Source organism: Hyperoodon ampullatus (genome assembly GCF_949752795.1).
Source record: "Hyperoodon ampullatus genome assembly, chromosome: 17".
NCBI classification, from domain to species: Eukaryota; Metazoa; Chordata; class Mammalia; order Artiodactyla; family Ziphiidae; genus Hyperoodon; species Hyperoodon ampullatus.
This window is the reverse complement of record NC_136930.1, coordinates 1,625,155-1,641,258: the sequence shown is the minus strand read 5'-3', so window position 1 is coordinate 1,641,258 and position 16,104 is coordinate 1,625,155. Positions and strand designations below refer to the sequence as shown.

At 38.0% G+C, this 16,104-nt stretch overlaps 1 protein-coding gene across 2 annotated transcripts in view; it reads right to left on the bottom strand.

The window, feature by feature from the left end:
• SNTG1 (syntrophin gamma 1) overlaps window positions 1-16,104 on the bottom strand; it is a gene marked incomplete at both ends in the record, with an annotated part of 181,200 nt that overhangs the window by 139,458 nt on the left and 25,638 nt on the right. For both annotated transcript variants that reach the window (XM_079722530.1, XM_079722531.1), the window contains 4 exons: window positions 5,991-6,032; window positions 6,126-6,169; window positions 6,984-7,041; window positions 15,284-15,340. In XM_079722530.1, the coding sequence (XP_079578656.1) occupies window positions 5,991-6,032; window positions 6,126-6,169; window positions 6,984-7,041; window positions 15,284-15,340 (201 nt within the window). The remainder of the gene's footprint in view (window positions 1-5,990; window positions 6,033-6,125; window positions 6,170-6,983; window positions 7,042-15,283; window positions 15,341-16,104) is intronic.

Genomic DNA, 16,104 nt, shown 5'->3' with positions numbered 1-16,104 from the left:
TAGGTACAGAGTAGGTATGTGAGCAATTCAGTACACACACACACACACACACACACATACACACCTCCTGTTCTGTGAGCTGAGGGGCCTAGAAGGCACAGCTACTCCACAAGCAATGAGTATGCCAGCTCCCAGAATGTGGTTTCTCAAACATTCTCTAACAAAGCGAAGCAGGGCCTCTGGGAGGAATGGCTGATTCTTGGACTGGCAGGAGATGTACAAGATGAGCCTGAAACATCTTTTAGTGCCAGAAAATGAGAAAGTGCTCCAAAAAAAAAAAAAAAAATCCCAAGGACTTTTCAAAGCAACACTAAAACCAACTGGAAGAGCTTATAGCCCGGAGTATAAAAGAAGTATCCACAATCCACACTTATCTGTCAAAATGACTGAAGAAATTTGAAAAATTGAGGTGAATAGACAAATCTCCTATGGAGCAGAATTCCAGGGAATGTATGCAGACAGTCCACCCCTGTGGAGGTAGAGCATATTCCCCACTAAGCGTAGGATCTCCTTCCAAGGAGCACAGCATGGAAAGGGAACAAGAATCACAGAGTAAGAAACCTGGAAGACGGGCTTCCCTGGTGGCGCAGTGGTTGAGAGTCCGCCTGCCAATGCATGGGACATGGGTTCGTGCCCCGGTCCGGGAAGATCCCACAGGCCGCAGAGCGGCTGGGCCCATGAGCCATGGCCGCTGAGCCTGCACGTCCGGAGCCTGTGCTCCACAACGGGAGAGGCCACAACAGTGAGAGGCCCACGTACCGCAAAAAAAAAAAAAAAAAAAGAAAAAAGAAACCTGGCAGACTCTTCCTCATCCAGGTGCTGGTGATGCAGTCATGACGGCAGGTACGCGTGATAAGACATGATAAGACTGGCACTGTGCCTCTGTCATCTTCCTCCCAACACACATAATCCCAGTCTAATCACACAAAAAAATCGGAAAACTCCAAATCCAGATTCAGCCCACAAAATACCTGACCAGTCCCCATCAAAAGTGTAACAGTTATCAAAAAAGAAGTCTTAGAAACTATTACAGCCCAGAGGAGCCAAAGGAGACATAATTACATGTGATGTGTAATCCGGATGTGATCCTGGGACAGGAAAAGATGTATTAGGTAAAAACTAAACATATTTGAATAAAGTATAGACTTTTTTTAATAATAATGTATCAGTACTGGTTTATTCCTTGTACGAAATGTAATGTAACAATGTGTGATGTTAATAATGGGGAAAACTGGGTGTGGAAAATAAAAATAGAACTACCATATGACCCAGCAATCCCACTACTGGGCATATACCCTGAGAAAACCATAATTCAAAAAGAGTCATGTACCACAATGTTCACTGCAGCTCTATTTACAATAGCCAGGACATGGAAGCAACCTAAGTGTCCATTGACAGATGAATGGAAAAAGCAGATGTGGCACATATATACAATGGAATATTACTCAGCCATAAAAAGAATTGAACTATTTGTAGTGAGGTGGATGGACCTAGAGTCTGTCATAGAGAGTGAAGTAAGTCAGAAAGAGAAAAACAAACACCATATGCTAACACATATACGGAATCTAAAAACAAAAAAGGTTCTGAAGAACCTAGGGGCAAGACAGGAATAAAGACGTAGATGTAGAGAATGGACTTGAGGACACAGGGAGGGGGAAGGGTAAGCTGGGACGAAGTGAGAGAGTGGCATGGACATATTTACACTACCAAACGTAAAATAGATAGCTAGTGGGAAGCAGCTGCATAGCACAGGGAGATCAGCTCGTGCTTTGTGACCACCTAGAGGGGTGGGATAGGGAGCATGGGAGGGAGGGAGACGCAAGAGGGAAGAGATACGGGGATATATGTATATGTATAGCTGGTTCACTTTGTCACACAGCAGAAACTAAGACACCATTGTAAATCAACTATACTCCTATAAAGGTGTTAAAAAAAAAGCGATGCATCAGTAGGGGTTCACCAACTGTAAGAAATGTCGACAGCAGTCTGTGACCTTAGTAAGAGGGTATACTCTGTGTGAGACAAGATGGGGAGAAAACTTTCTGCACAATTATTTTGTAAACCTAAAAGGCTTCTAAAAGATAAAGTCTATTAAAATTGAAAAAGAGAAAAAATACACACATTCCCAGGCACTTTCTCATGAGTGAGCTGCAAAATACACCAAGAGTGATCTATTTCAGACGCTTCATCTTTCAGATAAAAAATGAGGGTGAGAGAAATGTAGGCCCTTTATGATCATCAGACAGCTGGAAAATACCTGTAACAAAATTTCTAACTTAGGTGCTCAAATTTCCATCCTCAGACACCTTCTTCTCCTTGCCTTTCAGTCTGATCATTCTGAAAATAAAATGTCAGCTACATGAGAACTGTACAATCTGGATAACACACACCTCCCCTCCTCACTCTGATGTGTGGGGCAGGAGAGTGATGGGGGAGCGTCTTTGTTGGGGTGTGGTGATGTCCACACGCCTGTCTCTACCCCGCCGGTCACTCCCTCTTCTCTGTACACAGAGTCTACCTGGGCTTTCTGCTGTGTGTCCTCCCTGCAGATCCCTCTGGGTGGGAATTGGCTGGTGCTCCACTAAGGAAGGGTTTATCTGGCCTGTCTCTGTCTCGTGATCGAGGGCACTGCGAAATGGGTCTTTAGTCTGTGTAGGACGACATATAGGGATTTGATGGGAATCAGTAGCCAGGAGTAAAGAGCATGCAGTTAATGAACGTGTCACCTGGCTGTCTCTATTCATAGCCTAATTAGGGGACAGACCTGTGGGTCCAGCAGAGAAGAAACTCCTAAGGGTGTCAGTGAAAACCTAAGGATGTAAATTAGGCAAGTTCTAGATATTTTATTACTTTTTAAAATCAGAGATACAATAAACAATATTTAACACCTTTTTGTCTTTGCGCTTAACCCTTCCCAAACCAGTGGGAAATATTAAAAGTCAAGTGATTTCATGTATGGCTTTCCTCTGTGGTAGTTAATTCAAAGAAAAAGAGTCCACTGCAGTCAGAATTCTGGAGGAAAATCTTAATCCATTAGACCTCAAAACCTATTTCCAAACTGAAAACAAATTGAGAATTGTTAGCAGTTAGCTGAAACATGATATGTTACTCAATGACAATTTAAGCGTTTTGCCAAGATCTAAAATGCTTTACGTTCCCAAATCACATCCTAAATATGTTCCTTGATAACTCATAAAATCTCCTAAATGGTTCCAATATATAAAATAATGCCTCATTTTCAGATGATATGATGTAACTCTTATAATTTTATTTTCTGATTAATCTAAGCTAAAAAAGAAAATTCCAATGGAAATTTTGAATTAAGTTAAGCATATATCATAACAATTAAAATATTATTAAACAACATTTTGTATTTCTTTTATCAAAATTTGTTTTCATTGCATGAATATATCATTTTAACTTACATAATTTGAGCTATTCATTCTGCTCCTGTAAAAATTACACAGTTTTAGAGTTTGGCTCAAAGTCACAAATTCAGAATCAGGGTGATGGTTATTTGCAGTTCTAATTATCTAATGTTTTCTATCAATAAGACCATAAAAACATAAACAGATGAAACTCTTTTTCGGTCTCAAAGCTGGCACCTGCTCTAATCTTTCTTGGTCTGGAAACTGGTAGCTTTTCTTGCTTCGCAATCTTCTAACAAGAGGAATGCCCGGGGTGGTGTGGGTGAAGCCCAGAATTGATGATCGCACACCCAGACATGAGAAACATACAGACGCAGACGCCATGATGACCTAATTCTAGTTATTTAGCTCAAGTATTTGTTAACAACAGTCCACTGAGTGCCCACGCGGAGAGCAGGAATCCCCGGCCACCCAGATCAAGCCTGTAGCTAGCTCCATCACAGAAGCTACGGCTACACCGTTGAAGGCATCTACGAATGATGCCGACTTCTAACAATGGCAGTGAATAATGTAGGTGAATAAAAGAAAGTCACAGGCACGAACAGCCTACTGTCATACCTTCCGGGGTTGCTTTCTGAATTTGGGCCTCTGGGGGCCCTGACTTGGAATGAGGAATGCGGTCCGTCAGCATAGAATGTGGTCCTTCATCCACACCTCTGAGCTTGCGGTGACCTTTTCTGCCTATATAAGTCCCTTCTTAAACATTTAATTAATAGCTCAGTCCCACTGAGGTGTAAGTCAGTCTGTTTGCTTAGATAATTAGCAGTGAAGACAAAAGCACCTAATCACTGTTGCAAAGTGAAAGATTGGAAACAAATAAGAACATCACTACCTTCACTTCAAAGCTGATATGGTTAAACCTCTCAAAAGAGTAAAAGTTTGTTGTGAAGGGCCACGTGCAATTTGCAATACAATCTTAAATCCTTCTTCTTTGAAACAGAATGAACACCATTCGGAAGCGGCATGATTAGCGCATTCTAATCTTTCAGGCCATGTGGATCTGTTTAATCAAAGCCTCATCACAGTAAGTGTAAGCTTGCTGCTTGCCTCTGGAGGGCAAATTGCAAACAGGACTCCATGGAACAGCGTGCAGTTTGGGAAGAGAATGCACTTGTTTTTGCTCCCTGGACAATGAATTTAAAATCACGTTGTAGTTTTGAAAAAAGACTACAGTTAAAATATCTTTGCTTACAGGGCTATATTTGAAATTTGTGGATATTCAGAGCCGAGTGGTCTGTGATGTGCTGCTTCTCATTTGTCTAAAACTCTGTTCTCAAATATGGCTTTTCCCTGTACCTATTTGACATAAGCCTGAGATCTGAAGTACGTATATTTTATGCGAGGTTCACCACGGGGTGATTTTTCAAAAATCAAGTAGGATTTTTGAGAGAAAAACCGAGCGATGAATATGGACACACCTTGCCTGTCCCACAGAGAACGCTCTCCAGCAGCTCTGCTTGTGGAGCTGGGGCTTTTCAGACGCTCGGAGTTGCCTCTTTGAGGCCTGAAATATGTAAATATATCAGAAGAGTTTTCTCCAAATAGTAGCAGGGCAACGTCTTCACAAACCAAGTGAACTGGAGCTGCGAGAAGCCAAAGGCTTACGGTATTTTCATTTTGTTTGACCCTTGAGTACAAACCTTTAGGCATATTTTCTCCTCTCTCCTTTCCCCTGTGAGCTGATATGGAGATTCAGGGAAGGTTCTATGAATGTTATTGAATTAGCCGTGAAAAACGTTTCCCAAACGCCCGACACCGGCTGTTCTTTTCTGCATCATTTTTTATGTCCTCTCTCAGCTCCACAGAAGCTGCTCAACCTGCCAGCTTCTCCCAAGGTGTAGATTAGAGGCCGCTGACAGTGAAACTGCTGGACCCGTTGTTAAAATACAAATTCCTGGGTCACATAAGCTGAGTGAATGAAAGTATCTGAGGCCGGGCTTCAAATCTGTACGTGACCAACATCCAAGAAAATACCATGGTAGACACGGCTGAACTTTCTGTGTAGCTGTCTAGTGAGCTGAACCTGTGAGCCTTGAGATGAAGCATCTCTAAATGTCGTCTCTGTCTCTGTGTCTCTGTCTCTGTCTCTCTCTCTCTCTCTCTCTCTCACACACACACACACACACACACACACACATGGTCTTTACATGCTCTTCCCATTGCCCCAGCTACTAAATGAAATTTTACAAACATAAATTTTATTGTTTATAAGCTTCTAAACATTTGCAAAGATTTAGAGATATATTTCACCTAGAGATACACTTAGTGGACATGGACTAGTAGGAATTAACTGAAAAACTGGAAAACATAGCAAACGGCCCTCCTTAAGTATTTCTTTGAATTACATTTTGTTCTTAGTGATACTCACTGATCTGTTTCTAATGTACAAAAAAAAAAAAAAAAAACCAAACACCAAGTAAGAGGTTATCCGACAGTCTGATAGCACACTGGACCAGCGTCATATTTCCTAATGACTAAAATGGAAAGTTTCCAGCAATGCCCTAAATCCGCATTTGCACATGGGGAAAATTATGATATTATGAAAAAGTAAAGGAAACTCACCACTTCTTCATGTCTGCATTTTCTCACATTAATCCCATTTATCTGCAATGGAAAGGGAGACACAGCTTCACGTGGTATATTGTGAATTAACTTTATGTTTTGGTTGCACATGGAAAATAACGGTAAGGTGTATACCTGCAGAATTGCGTCCCCGATAAAGAGCAGTCCTGAGAGCTCAGCTGTGAATGGAGAAGGACCATTGATTAGGCATCGTCTACTTTCTTCACACAGATGAAAGAGTTTTTAATTAAATAAAGTCAAAACTGATAAAGAGAATAAAATGAATTGTTTTATACGGGTAGCATCTTAAAAGATCCACAGGTAATAGAAATGCAAAAACAATCACATGATTCAACTCCTATGATTGAAACATGAGCTGAATTGAAACACATGCTGTGATAGTTCCATTTCATTCTATCATTTCAGATCTTAGTTGCCAGAAATTGGCCACGCTTCTGGATGGAGGACTAAACGTTCTCATGTTCTTATGAGAGCATTAAGGCATCTATGAACACGTTTAGAGCTAGATATTCACTCCATCGGCAATGGAATCAGCTCCCTGTTCCTTTTTAGACACTAGGCTGTCTCAGTGATTTCGGTCATTGTAACAGTTGGTTTACATCTTCAGAGTTTTTCCTGGATGAAATTTCATATGAAGGGCTGAGTTAAATTGCATATGAAAACTGAAAAAAAAAATAACTGGAGTTGCCTGTAACTGATGTGACTTGTAAGCATCAGAGCCGTTTCTACGCTTACTTGTTAATGAGACACTGTGCAGTCATGCAATCTCTGGCTCACACACAGCCACCTGCTCTACTGTCTTCCCTCCCTGCCTGCCGGGCGGGTAAAGGACTTGGACTTGGCAGTCAGAACCATCACGTGCTGCCTGGTCATGGGAACCCGGCTGGTCAGTCCCATACGAATTTATGATTCTAACTATTGTCTTGTTCCTCAGTGACAGTGACTCACAGGACAGCCCTCTTAACACTTTACCTCTTTGCTCCTTGGAGATTTTTGAAATGACAACTGGAATGTTATGTTCCGCTCCCCCCTGAAAAGAGAAAATCATATATCGTGCTTTTTAATCTCAAAAATTAAATACACAGCCTTTAGTTAGGAAACTATACAAGTTATGAACAGCATGTGAATGGACACCAAATAGAATTAAAATAGACCCCTGGAATTTTTCTACCAAATAGATTGTCCTCCCAAGAAACTTATCTGTTTAGAATTTCTCAGTGACATGCAATAATTAATAGCAGTTGACTTTGAAAATGTCAATTTTTTAAATTAAGATTGGTGATTCCTTAAGAAAGCATTTCCTCCAGTGTGTAGCAGGGCTGCCCATGGTAGAAATTCTTACTTAGGGTTCCAAACAGTAGATAATTATGTATTTCCATCCCTTGGATGCTGCATGGCTGGAGAGACTACATACACAAATTGGTACAAAAAACCAGACTGTGTATATGCCTGATGGGGAAGGGGTCATTATATTCCTCTTTGTGTGAAAGTGCATACTAAACAATTAACAGAATACAGTAAACTGACAAGAATATTGCAACAGTGCTTTGTCTAATTGACCAAATAAGATAGAAAAAATAAAGAAAAATAAGCAAGCTAAACTTATGTGGATGGAAATAAAATAAATCCCTGAAGTAACTGCATAAACTTATGGTTTTTATATAACAGATTTGAGAAGGTTGAAAGCAATAGTTGAAAAATCAAGTAAGTGCATTAAAGAATAAGATTTCATGTAGAAAACAAGTACAGCACTTTAACATGGGTAGTTGAAAAGATAATCTAAATTTCCATTGGGGTTTCTGTAGCTTCAGAATAAGTAAACCTCCTAAGCCTTTTTTCCTTCAAGGACAAACATTATTTTAGAACAGACATTTTTTCCCATGAATGTCCAATTTTAACACTGAGTTGTCAATATATTTAAATATAAGATAGGCAGTAGTTGTAGAGAACAGTAGTGGCTTTCAAGCTTTTCTTGGCAAGTAGTCCTTTCTACTTCTGGAATAGTAAGAAGAGGCATGATAAATAAAATACTGAAAACTGTCTTACCCAGGATGAAATATCTCAGGTCAGAAATCAAGCCTTGGTAAATTTAAGACAATTGAAATCATATCAGGTATATTTTCAGACCACAACATTATGAGACCAGATATCAATTACAGTAAAAAATACAAACACATGGAGGCTAAACAATATACTACTAAATAACCAAGAGATCACTGATGAAATCAAAGACGAAATCAAAAAATACCTAGAAACAAATGACAATGAAAACATGATGACCCAAAACCTATGGGATGCAGCAAAAGCAGTTCTAAGAGGGAAGTTTATAGCAACACAATCCTACCTCAAGAAACAAGAAACATCTCAGATAAACAACCAAACCTTACACCTAAAGCAATTAGAGAAAGAATAACAAAAAAACCCCAAAGTTAGCAAAGGAAAGAAATCATAAAGATCAGATCAGAAATAAATGAAAAAGAAATGAAGGAAACAATAGCAAAGATCAATTAAAACTAAAAGTTAGTTCTTTGAGAAGATAAACAAAATTGATAAACTATTAGCCAGACTCATTAAGAAAAAAAGGAAGACTCAAATAAATAGAATTAGAAATGAAAAGGGAGAAGTAACAACTGACACTGCAGAAAATACAAATGATCATGAGCAATAACTACAAGCAACGCTATGCCAATAAAATGGACAACCTGGAAGAAATGGACAAATTCTTAGAAAAGCACAACCTTCCGAGACTGAACCAGGAAGAAATAGAAAATTTAAACAGACCTATCACAAGCACTGAAATTGAGACTGTGATTAAAAATCTTCCAACAAACTAAAGTCCAGGACCAGATGGCTTCACAGGCAAATTCTATCAAACATTTAGAGAAGAGCTAACACCCATCCTTCTCAAACTCTTCCAAAATATAGCAGAGGGAGGAACACTCCCAAACTCATTCTATGAGGCCACCATCACCCTGATACCAAAACCAGACAAAGATGTCACAAAGAAAGAAAAACTACGGGCCAATATCACTGATGAACATAGATGCAAAAATCCTCAACAAAATACTAGCAAAGAGAATCCAACAGCACATTAAAAGGCTCATGATCTTAAGGAGAAACTAAGATGGTGAACAATGAAATCAAACATGCACGTTTGCAGATAGTTTCTAGAGATCCTTGGAAACTGGAAAAAAAATTAAGAATACATCTCCATTTCTTAGAATAAGATGCTGGTTAGCTAATATAAATCAAGCACTGATGAAGTTTTACATGATAGAAAGAGAAAACAAACTCATCCAGATATTATGGTTCAGATATTTGGGGGCAGAGAAGAATGCTGTTTATGTCACTCCAGGTTGGTGGTTGTCATCAGAGCATTTTCCTTTAACTGATTTTGCTTCTCACAGTTTTCTGTCCTTGCACTACTGAATTTAAAGATTTTCTCAGTGCTCAGATTTTTAATGCAGGTTACCATGGTGGGACAGTGGGAAACCTCTCCTCAAGGTTGGTCTAGAGATACCGATTTTCTTAGGGTCAGCTCAGCAATCCCATTCTTCCCTCAACACCTGAGACTTATAAATATCTTTTAATAATAAGATATAACTAGCCCCTATTTTATCAACATTTTCCTTTTATATGTAAAATTTCTCCTGAAATTTGAATGGTTTGAGTCCAAAGGTGTTTCTTTTTAACTTTATTTCTTCAATCAGACATTTGGAGCTCTGAGGGAATTTTTAAGCTAGTTTAAGGAGATCACTTCATTAAATGATTAAGAGAGCTAATTTTAAGACAAAACTCAGGGGATAAAATTGGAACATAAAATCACAGTGCCTCCATTTATTGAATAAAATGTGAGAGCAGTCCAGCTCTATTAAAGTAAATTAGATTTAGTTCTGAACCTAATTGGGGATATTCAAAGTTTTCCAGACAGAAATCAAATAATGTGACTCACCCTGTTTAAGATAGGTGATAGGCTTCATGTTACACACAGAATAAAAGCCAAGGTCCTTAGCATCCCCTGTTATGTGACCTCAGCATCCCCTGAAGTTTTATCCTGGGCCCTTGTCATTCTGAGCTAAAGGACATCTACATATACGGTCCCCTCTGCCTGGAGAGCTGTTTACCTTTACTTTTAACCTCGTATAAACTCTAGCCACATCCAGGAGTTCAGCCAAAGGGCTCCTTCCTCAGTTTCTCCTTACCTGCAGTGATTACTTCTATAGCACTGGATCATGGCTGGGGTTTACATTTCTCTACATGACACTCTGGTCAATGTCTGCTTTCCTTCTAGAATGTAAAGGGCCTGACGTCAGGGCAGGTTTCCTTTACCATCTGTCCCCTGACCTATCCTGAGGCCCACCAGGTTGTATGGCTTGAGGCCACGTTTAGAGAATAAATGAATTACTTGAGCTCTGTTGATCCAGGGTAAAATGAGAGAAGAAAAAGTGAGGTGACATTCTAGAGTGCATCCCAGAAAATATTAAAACACACACCATTCAGTTTTGAGATAGCCTTTCTATAAAGCATAATTAATTTTATAGCTAGATAGGAACAAGGATATAAAGTCCCATCTAAAGCATTTTGTGCATGACTCTATCCAATGATTTTGCCAGTACAACTCTGAAATTCCACTAAATCAAACCCAGAATGTTTTTATAATGCTGGGAATCTTGCCAAATAAATCCTTTCGATTCAATATTTTCATTACAATCAATCAATCAATCAATCATATTCTGGGCTTTGGAAAGAAAAGGATACACAGACCCCAACATTACATATCCATTTAGAGAATGGGAAATACTTACAAACAGATAATAACAGACAGTAATTAAGGTTTAGAGCCCAGTCAACAGGTGTGGGAGAGGCACCTAAAGGAATATCATCTGAAAGAACATGGACAAATACCCTTATACATTTGAATGCCATGCTTATCTGCCAAAATCACTTAGTCTAGCTCTGGCAAAATTAATGGCTTTCCCACGTAAGTTATGATTGCCTTCACATGGAAATCCAAAATAGGGAATTCTATAGAGGCAGAAGGTAGACTGCTGATTGCTCAGACCTGAGCCGGGGGATGGGGGATAGAAGGTGGATGCTGACGGTATGGGTTATCTCCTCAGTGGATGAAAATGTTCTAAAACTGACTGTAGTGATGGATGCACACATCTGTGAATATAATAAAAGTCATTGAATTGTACACTCTAAATGGGTAGATTGTATGGTATGTGAATTACATCTCAATAAGCTATTTAAGTTAAAAAATCATCCTTCAAATGATAATTCATCAGTGGTTTTACCTGATTCTTGGAACTAATGCACACTCTTCTAGCTAAGCTTTATTACCTGCTTATTACCCTCCTATTTCTGTGGTGCAAAGGTATGTACTCTGTACATACCTTTGGGGGAAACAGAAGAATCAGACTCAAATAATGAGAACAGGGCAGAATGAGGAGATGAATGCAAATGTGCCTGTGCTTGGAGCAACACTTGGTATTTAAAGACTTTTGCCCTGAAATCACTAATAAATGAAAATACAGACATTTATGACAACTACTATGAAGATGTATATGTTTATTTGGTAAATATGATATAACCAATACCCAACCCTTGATATTAAGAAATTGTTTGCTTGATGCTGGACATTTCAATCCATTTATTTCAGTTTTAAATAAACCAGAATGTGAATAACTTAGAGAGAAAACATTATTTGTGTTTCCAAATAGAGAGCGTAGAGATAATTTAGTGCAGGTTTTACAGCTATAGAGCATAGTTATTGGGAATAAGGACTATGTCATCAGCTTTGATGGGGGTTGAGGCCCAGCTCTGCCAGTTACAACAAACAGGTCAATTACTTAACCTCTTCTCTTAATACTGAATCTCATTGTCTGTAGAGGTCTAACAACAGTTATCCACCTTCTGGATACTAAAGACCAAAGGAAACAATATAAAGTATTTAGCTCAGAATCTGGCACTTCAGGAACAGTTAATAAATATTAGCAATTATTGTTTATAAATGATAAGATTTTAATGGTAATAATACTTATAATTTCACTTTGATTGCAGCAAAGTTAAAGATTCCAGATAGAAATCACCTTTGATCACAAACATTTCCCTGATGGACATGGATAACTTATTGTTTAGGTAAGAAAAGCTGACTCTTTTGAAAAATACTCTATAAAACCTTTTTCTAGTAATAATATTCAAAACACTCTTTCTCTAAGAGGTAATTCTTTTAATGACAATGACCGGAGGTATGATTTAATAATATGCAAATGGATGGTATTGTATTTTAAGAGATACAGAAGAAAAATTAAAGTCTCACGGAGTCAAGATAGCAGCTTACTTTAAGGTGATTATATGGTAATTCTTACAAGAAGAATGGGGCAAAAATGCAAGACTATTAGATCCCTTGATGAGAAACTTTGGTGATTACTGGGGGTGTAGTGTGGAGAACATTAATTTATATTTAGAAATGGTAAGTATCTGGATGGTTCAGACAAGCGGACCAGAAAATGCAATGGGAATACTGATGCACCTAGAGCAGAACCACAGGTCACGTGCAGATCAAGGTGAAGAGGGCATTTCTACAGGGAAGTTGAGGATATAAACCAGGTGGGTGCAGGAGCCTGAGAGCTTCTAGGAGCAGCTTCAGTCTGAGGACACAGAAAAATAGGTGATCATAAGTGGAAAGTTTAGTGATTCTTTTGTCTAGCTTTTGGAGAATGTTTTTTTTTTTTTTTAAATCTACAAATGTAATTAGAAGAGCTTGGCATTTTAATGAGATGCAAACAAAAACAAAAACTAATACAAGGGGAAAAACACCCAAATTTGTGATTTCTGAGGGATGTTTGAATCAAGGAAGACTGAGTAATGGTAACAGACACGAAGCATCCCAAACATTTGTCAGAAAAGGTCCAAAGTTACAGCAGATATGGTAATGGCTCTAAAAAGTACCACAAGACTAAAAATGGTATAAAAAGGAAGGATTCCTGGAAGACTGAGAAAGGAGTGAGCACCCTGCACAAACCCCAGAAGCCGCTCATGGCCAAGTGTCAGTTCAGCAGGGAGGGCCGGAGTTGCTCTCTGCTCTTTTCTGAGGTCATGGACGGGGCTGGGTCCTGGACAGGGCTGGTCATGGACGGGGCTGGGGATGCACTGTGACTTAGAGACACAGGCGGGACCAGGTGGACATGTGTGCATGCCATGCCTCTAGATCCCACCTTATTGCACCCCAGGGCCAGTCACTAGATTTGCTAAATCGATAGATAAATAAATGGTCAGCATCAAAATACGAATTTTGCATTTAGGCTAGAATACTTTCTTAAACTGTTGCTTATGTATATTTTAATTCTCAGATCTAAAGAAAATAGTGCAAATGGATAAACACAGTTCATCCAATTTACATATGACAGGGTAAAGGGAAAAAGGATTTGTATAAAATATTGCTATTTAAAATAAATAAATGAATGGTAAACAAATAATCACATGTTGAAACACGTTAACGGAATGAAAGATAGTTTAAAAATAGAAAAGCAAAGGTCAGAGGTAAGTAGTGAGAAACTTAAAATGGAAAACCCTAAAAGGAAAGTCTTCAGGCTGAATGGATAATATTCTAAATAAAAATATTTATGTTTTTATTTCTGGTTGGTTTGTGTGCCATAAGAATTATAAAATAATTTCATTTTTTGTCAAACCTCTTAATATATGGCACCCATCACAATTCAAATATTACTTCTGTGGCCAGTATTTTGAGTGGAAAATATACTTATTTGATTAAAAAAAAAACTCTATTTATTACATGTATAAGAGTTTTGTTTGGGTTGAAATAATGTAAATATTAAACAGAAATGATTTATTTGGCAAAATTCTTAATGTTTAAAAAATGTCTAGGTTAAAATGTGGTATTTCAGTAAAAATAAGTAACATTGTATTATTGAGTTTCACTCTAAATGGAAATAGAACAGAAAGAAAAGAACATTTCCATCCTGCACAAAATTCATACAGCTCCACTCCCAGAAAGAGAGTCAGTGCTTATGTCAAATGAAAGCAGCTCTCGTGAATGGATTTTATTCACACTCAGCTCCTGTTCTCTCTTCATGGACATTTACTATCTTCAGTGGTGCCTTTAAATCCTTCATGGCAATCTCAATAAATATGGAAAAAAAAAACAACAAGAAAACTTGTTTCTTGGTTTATTCCCACAACATCATCTCCACATCCTATAGTTTGTCCTACATATCTCCTTGGCCTTAGTTGATGACAGATAGAGTGAAAGTAAAAAATAAACCTTAAAACTAACATTTTATATAGTAATACTCTCATGACTTGACGAAGACCATGCTAGTCCACACTGGTCAGTTTTCTGAATCATTTTCATAATGTCAACTAGAGATGATAGTCACCAAATTTAGAGTTCCACTTTCCAAGCATATGTACCTCAAGCTGTGTTAAAATTTCATGAAATGTACACCTGAGATGTATGATTTTCACCCTACACAGGCAAAATGCCTAACCCAACAACCAAGATAAAGTTAAATTTCATTGATCTCTGCAGAGATACAGGTTTCTAAAGGGCATTTAAACTCATTAAGTTAATTTTTTCAGTATTTATATAACTTTCTGTCCTTTTTTAAAATTTATATTTTGTTTCATTGATGATACACTGCAGGTGTGGTACATCTTTAATAGTCAGTGATATACAGAAAGAAAAGCCCTTTGAAATGTAATAATAACTAGAAAAGAACAGATATGGTCCGTTTTTAAAAGAACTGAGGTGCTAAAACTTTAAATCTATCCTATATACTTGGCACTGGAACATGAGCTTTTACTGATTTCTTAAATAAAAAATGAAAACTGTACAAAAGAAAAAGATGACTAGAACAGAAGTAATACTTAACTTACTATCAGACCTTATATGAACCTAAAACGTGTTTGGCTCCTTTCATTGACAGACCAGTATTTCCCGCTCTGGCTGGTTAAAAGATATGCACACCGCAAGACCATATTTGATATTTTAGGTGAAACCAGATAAAGAAAATTAGTGAGTTATATTCAACTCCAGGTAAGGTAAATTTCCAAAATACTTTTCTAAAACTCTTAATCAAAAGATGGCCAAGATTTTTAGACCCTGCTTAATTTCATCTCAGTCCAAATATTGAGGAGTTTGCTATAGCCATTCTTGTCTACTTATCAATCTGCAAAAAGTTAAAGTTCACAGAAACGCGGGCGTTACAGCACAGACTTTGTAAGGATAGACAGGAGAGACGGGATACCTTTATGCTTAATCCAAATCCTCCTACAGTTTGTCTTCTAATGATCACTGTTCTTTCCTGAAAGACAGATTTAAAAGTGGTTAGTGTTGCCTGCTACTGTACCTACACACCATTTTCCTCCTCTGGGTTTTGTGTTTGCTCTTCAAAAAAAGGACATTCTGTGACAGCATAAAGGCCCCAAACCTTGCAATAAATGGAGTATTTTGGGATTTTTAAATCGAAGGCTAACAATTTATTTGTCAAGCTAAAAGGGACTGCAGTTTATTAAACTGCTAAATTCTCGAGTTAACTTCTTTCAATGATTTTTTGGACATAGTTTGGAATCTGAACTTTAAAACCTCTTTTCATTCTCACATTATGTATTCTTGTTGTTGAAAAATAATTCAGCATCACATGGTAAATATTATCTTTGCCAACCAAGGTCATATCTCCATTACTATCGGTCATGTGGTATGCGGAGACTTGAGTGCCGGGCTGGGAGACTGCCATGCTTCAGCACATAAATGGTCCATGTGTACGTCTGGGGTTGGAACTCTAAATAAACCAGGTTCCCAATGATTGCTTGTTTGAAAGAAGGATGCATTTTTCAGTTAACTGATAATTATAATAAAATTATCAGTTTTCAAAAGCAATTCTCTTTTGCCTTCCACAATGGAACCAATCATTCAACCACTGAAACTTAAAAAATCGCAAAGAGCCATATTTGGACAAATCCTTTAGTTTCCAATAAAAAAATCAATATTACTGTTTTATGGTGATCATCTCTACATAATGCGTATCTCCTGGCATGCTGAAGGGCTGAGAGCTTTTTTTTTTTTTTT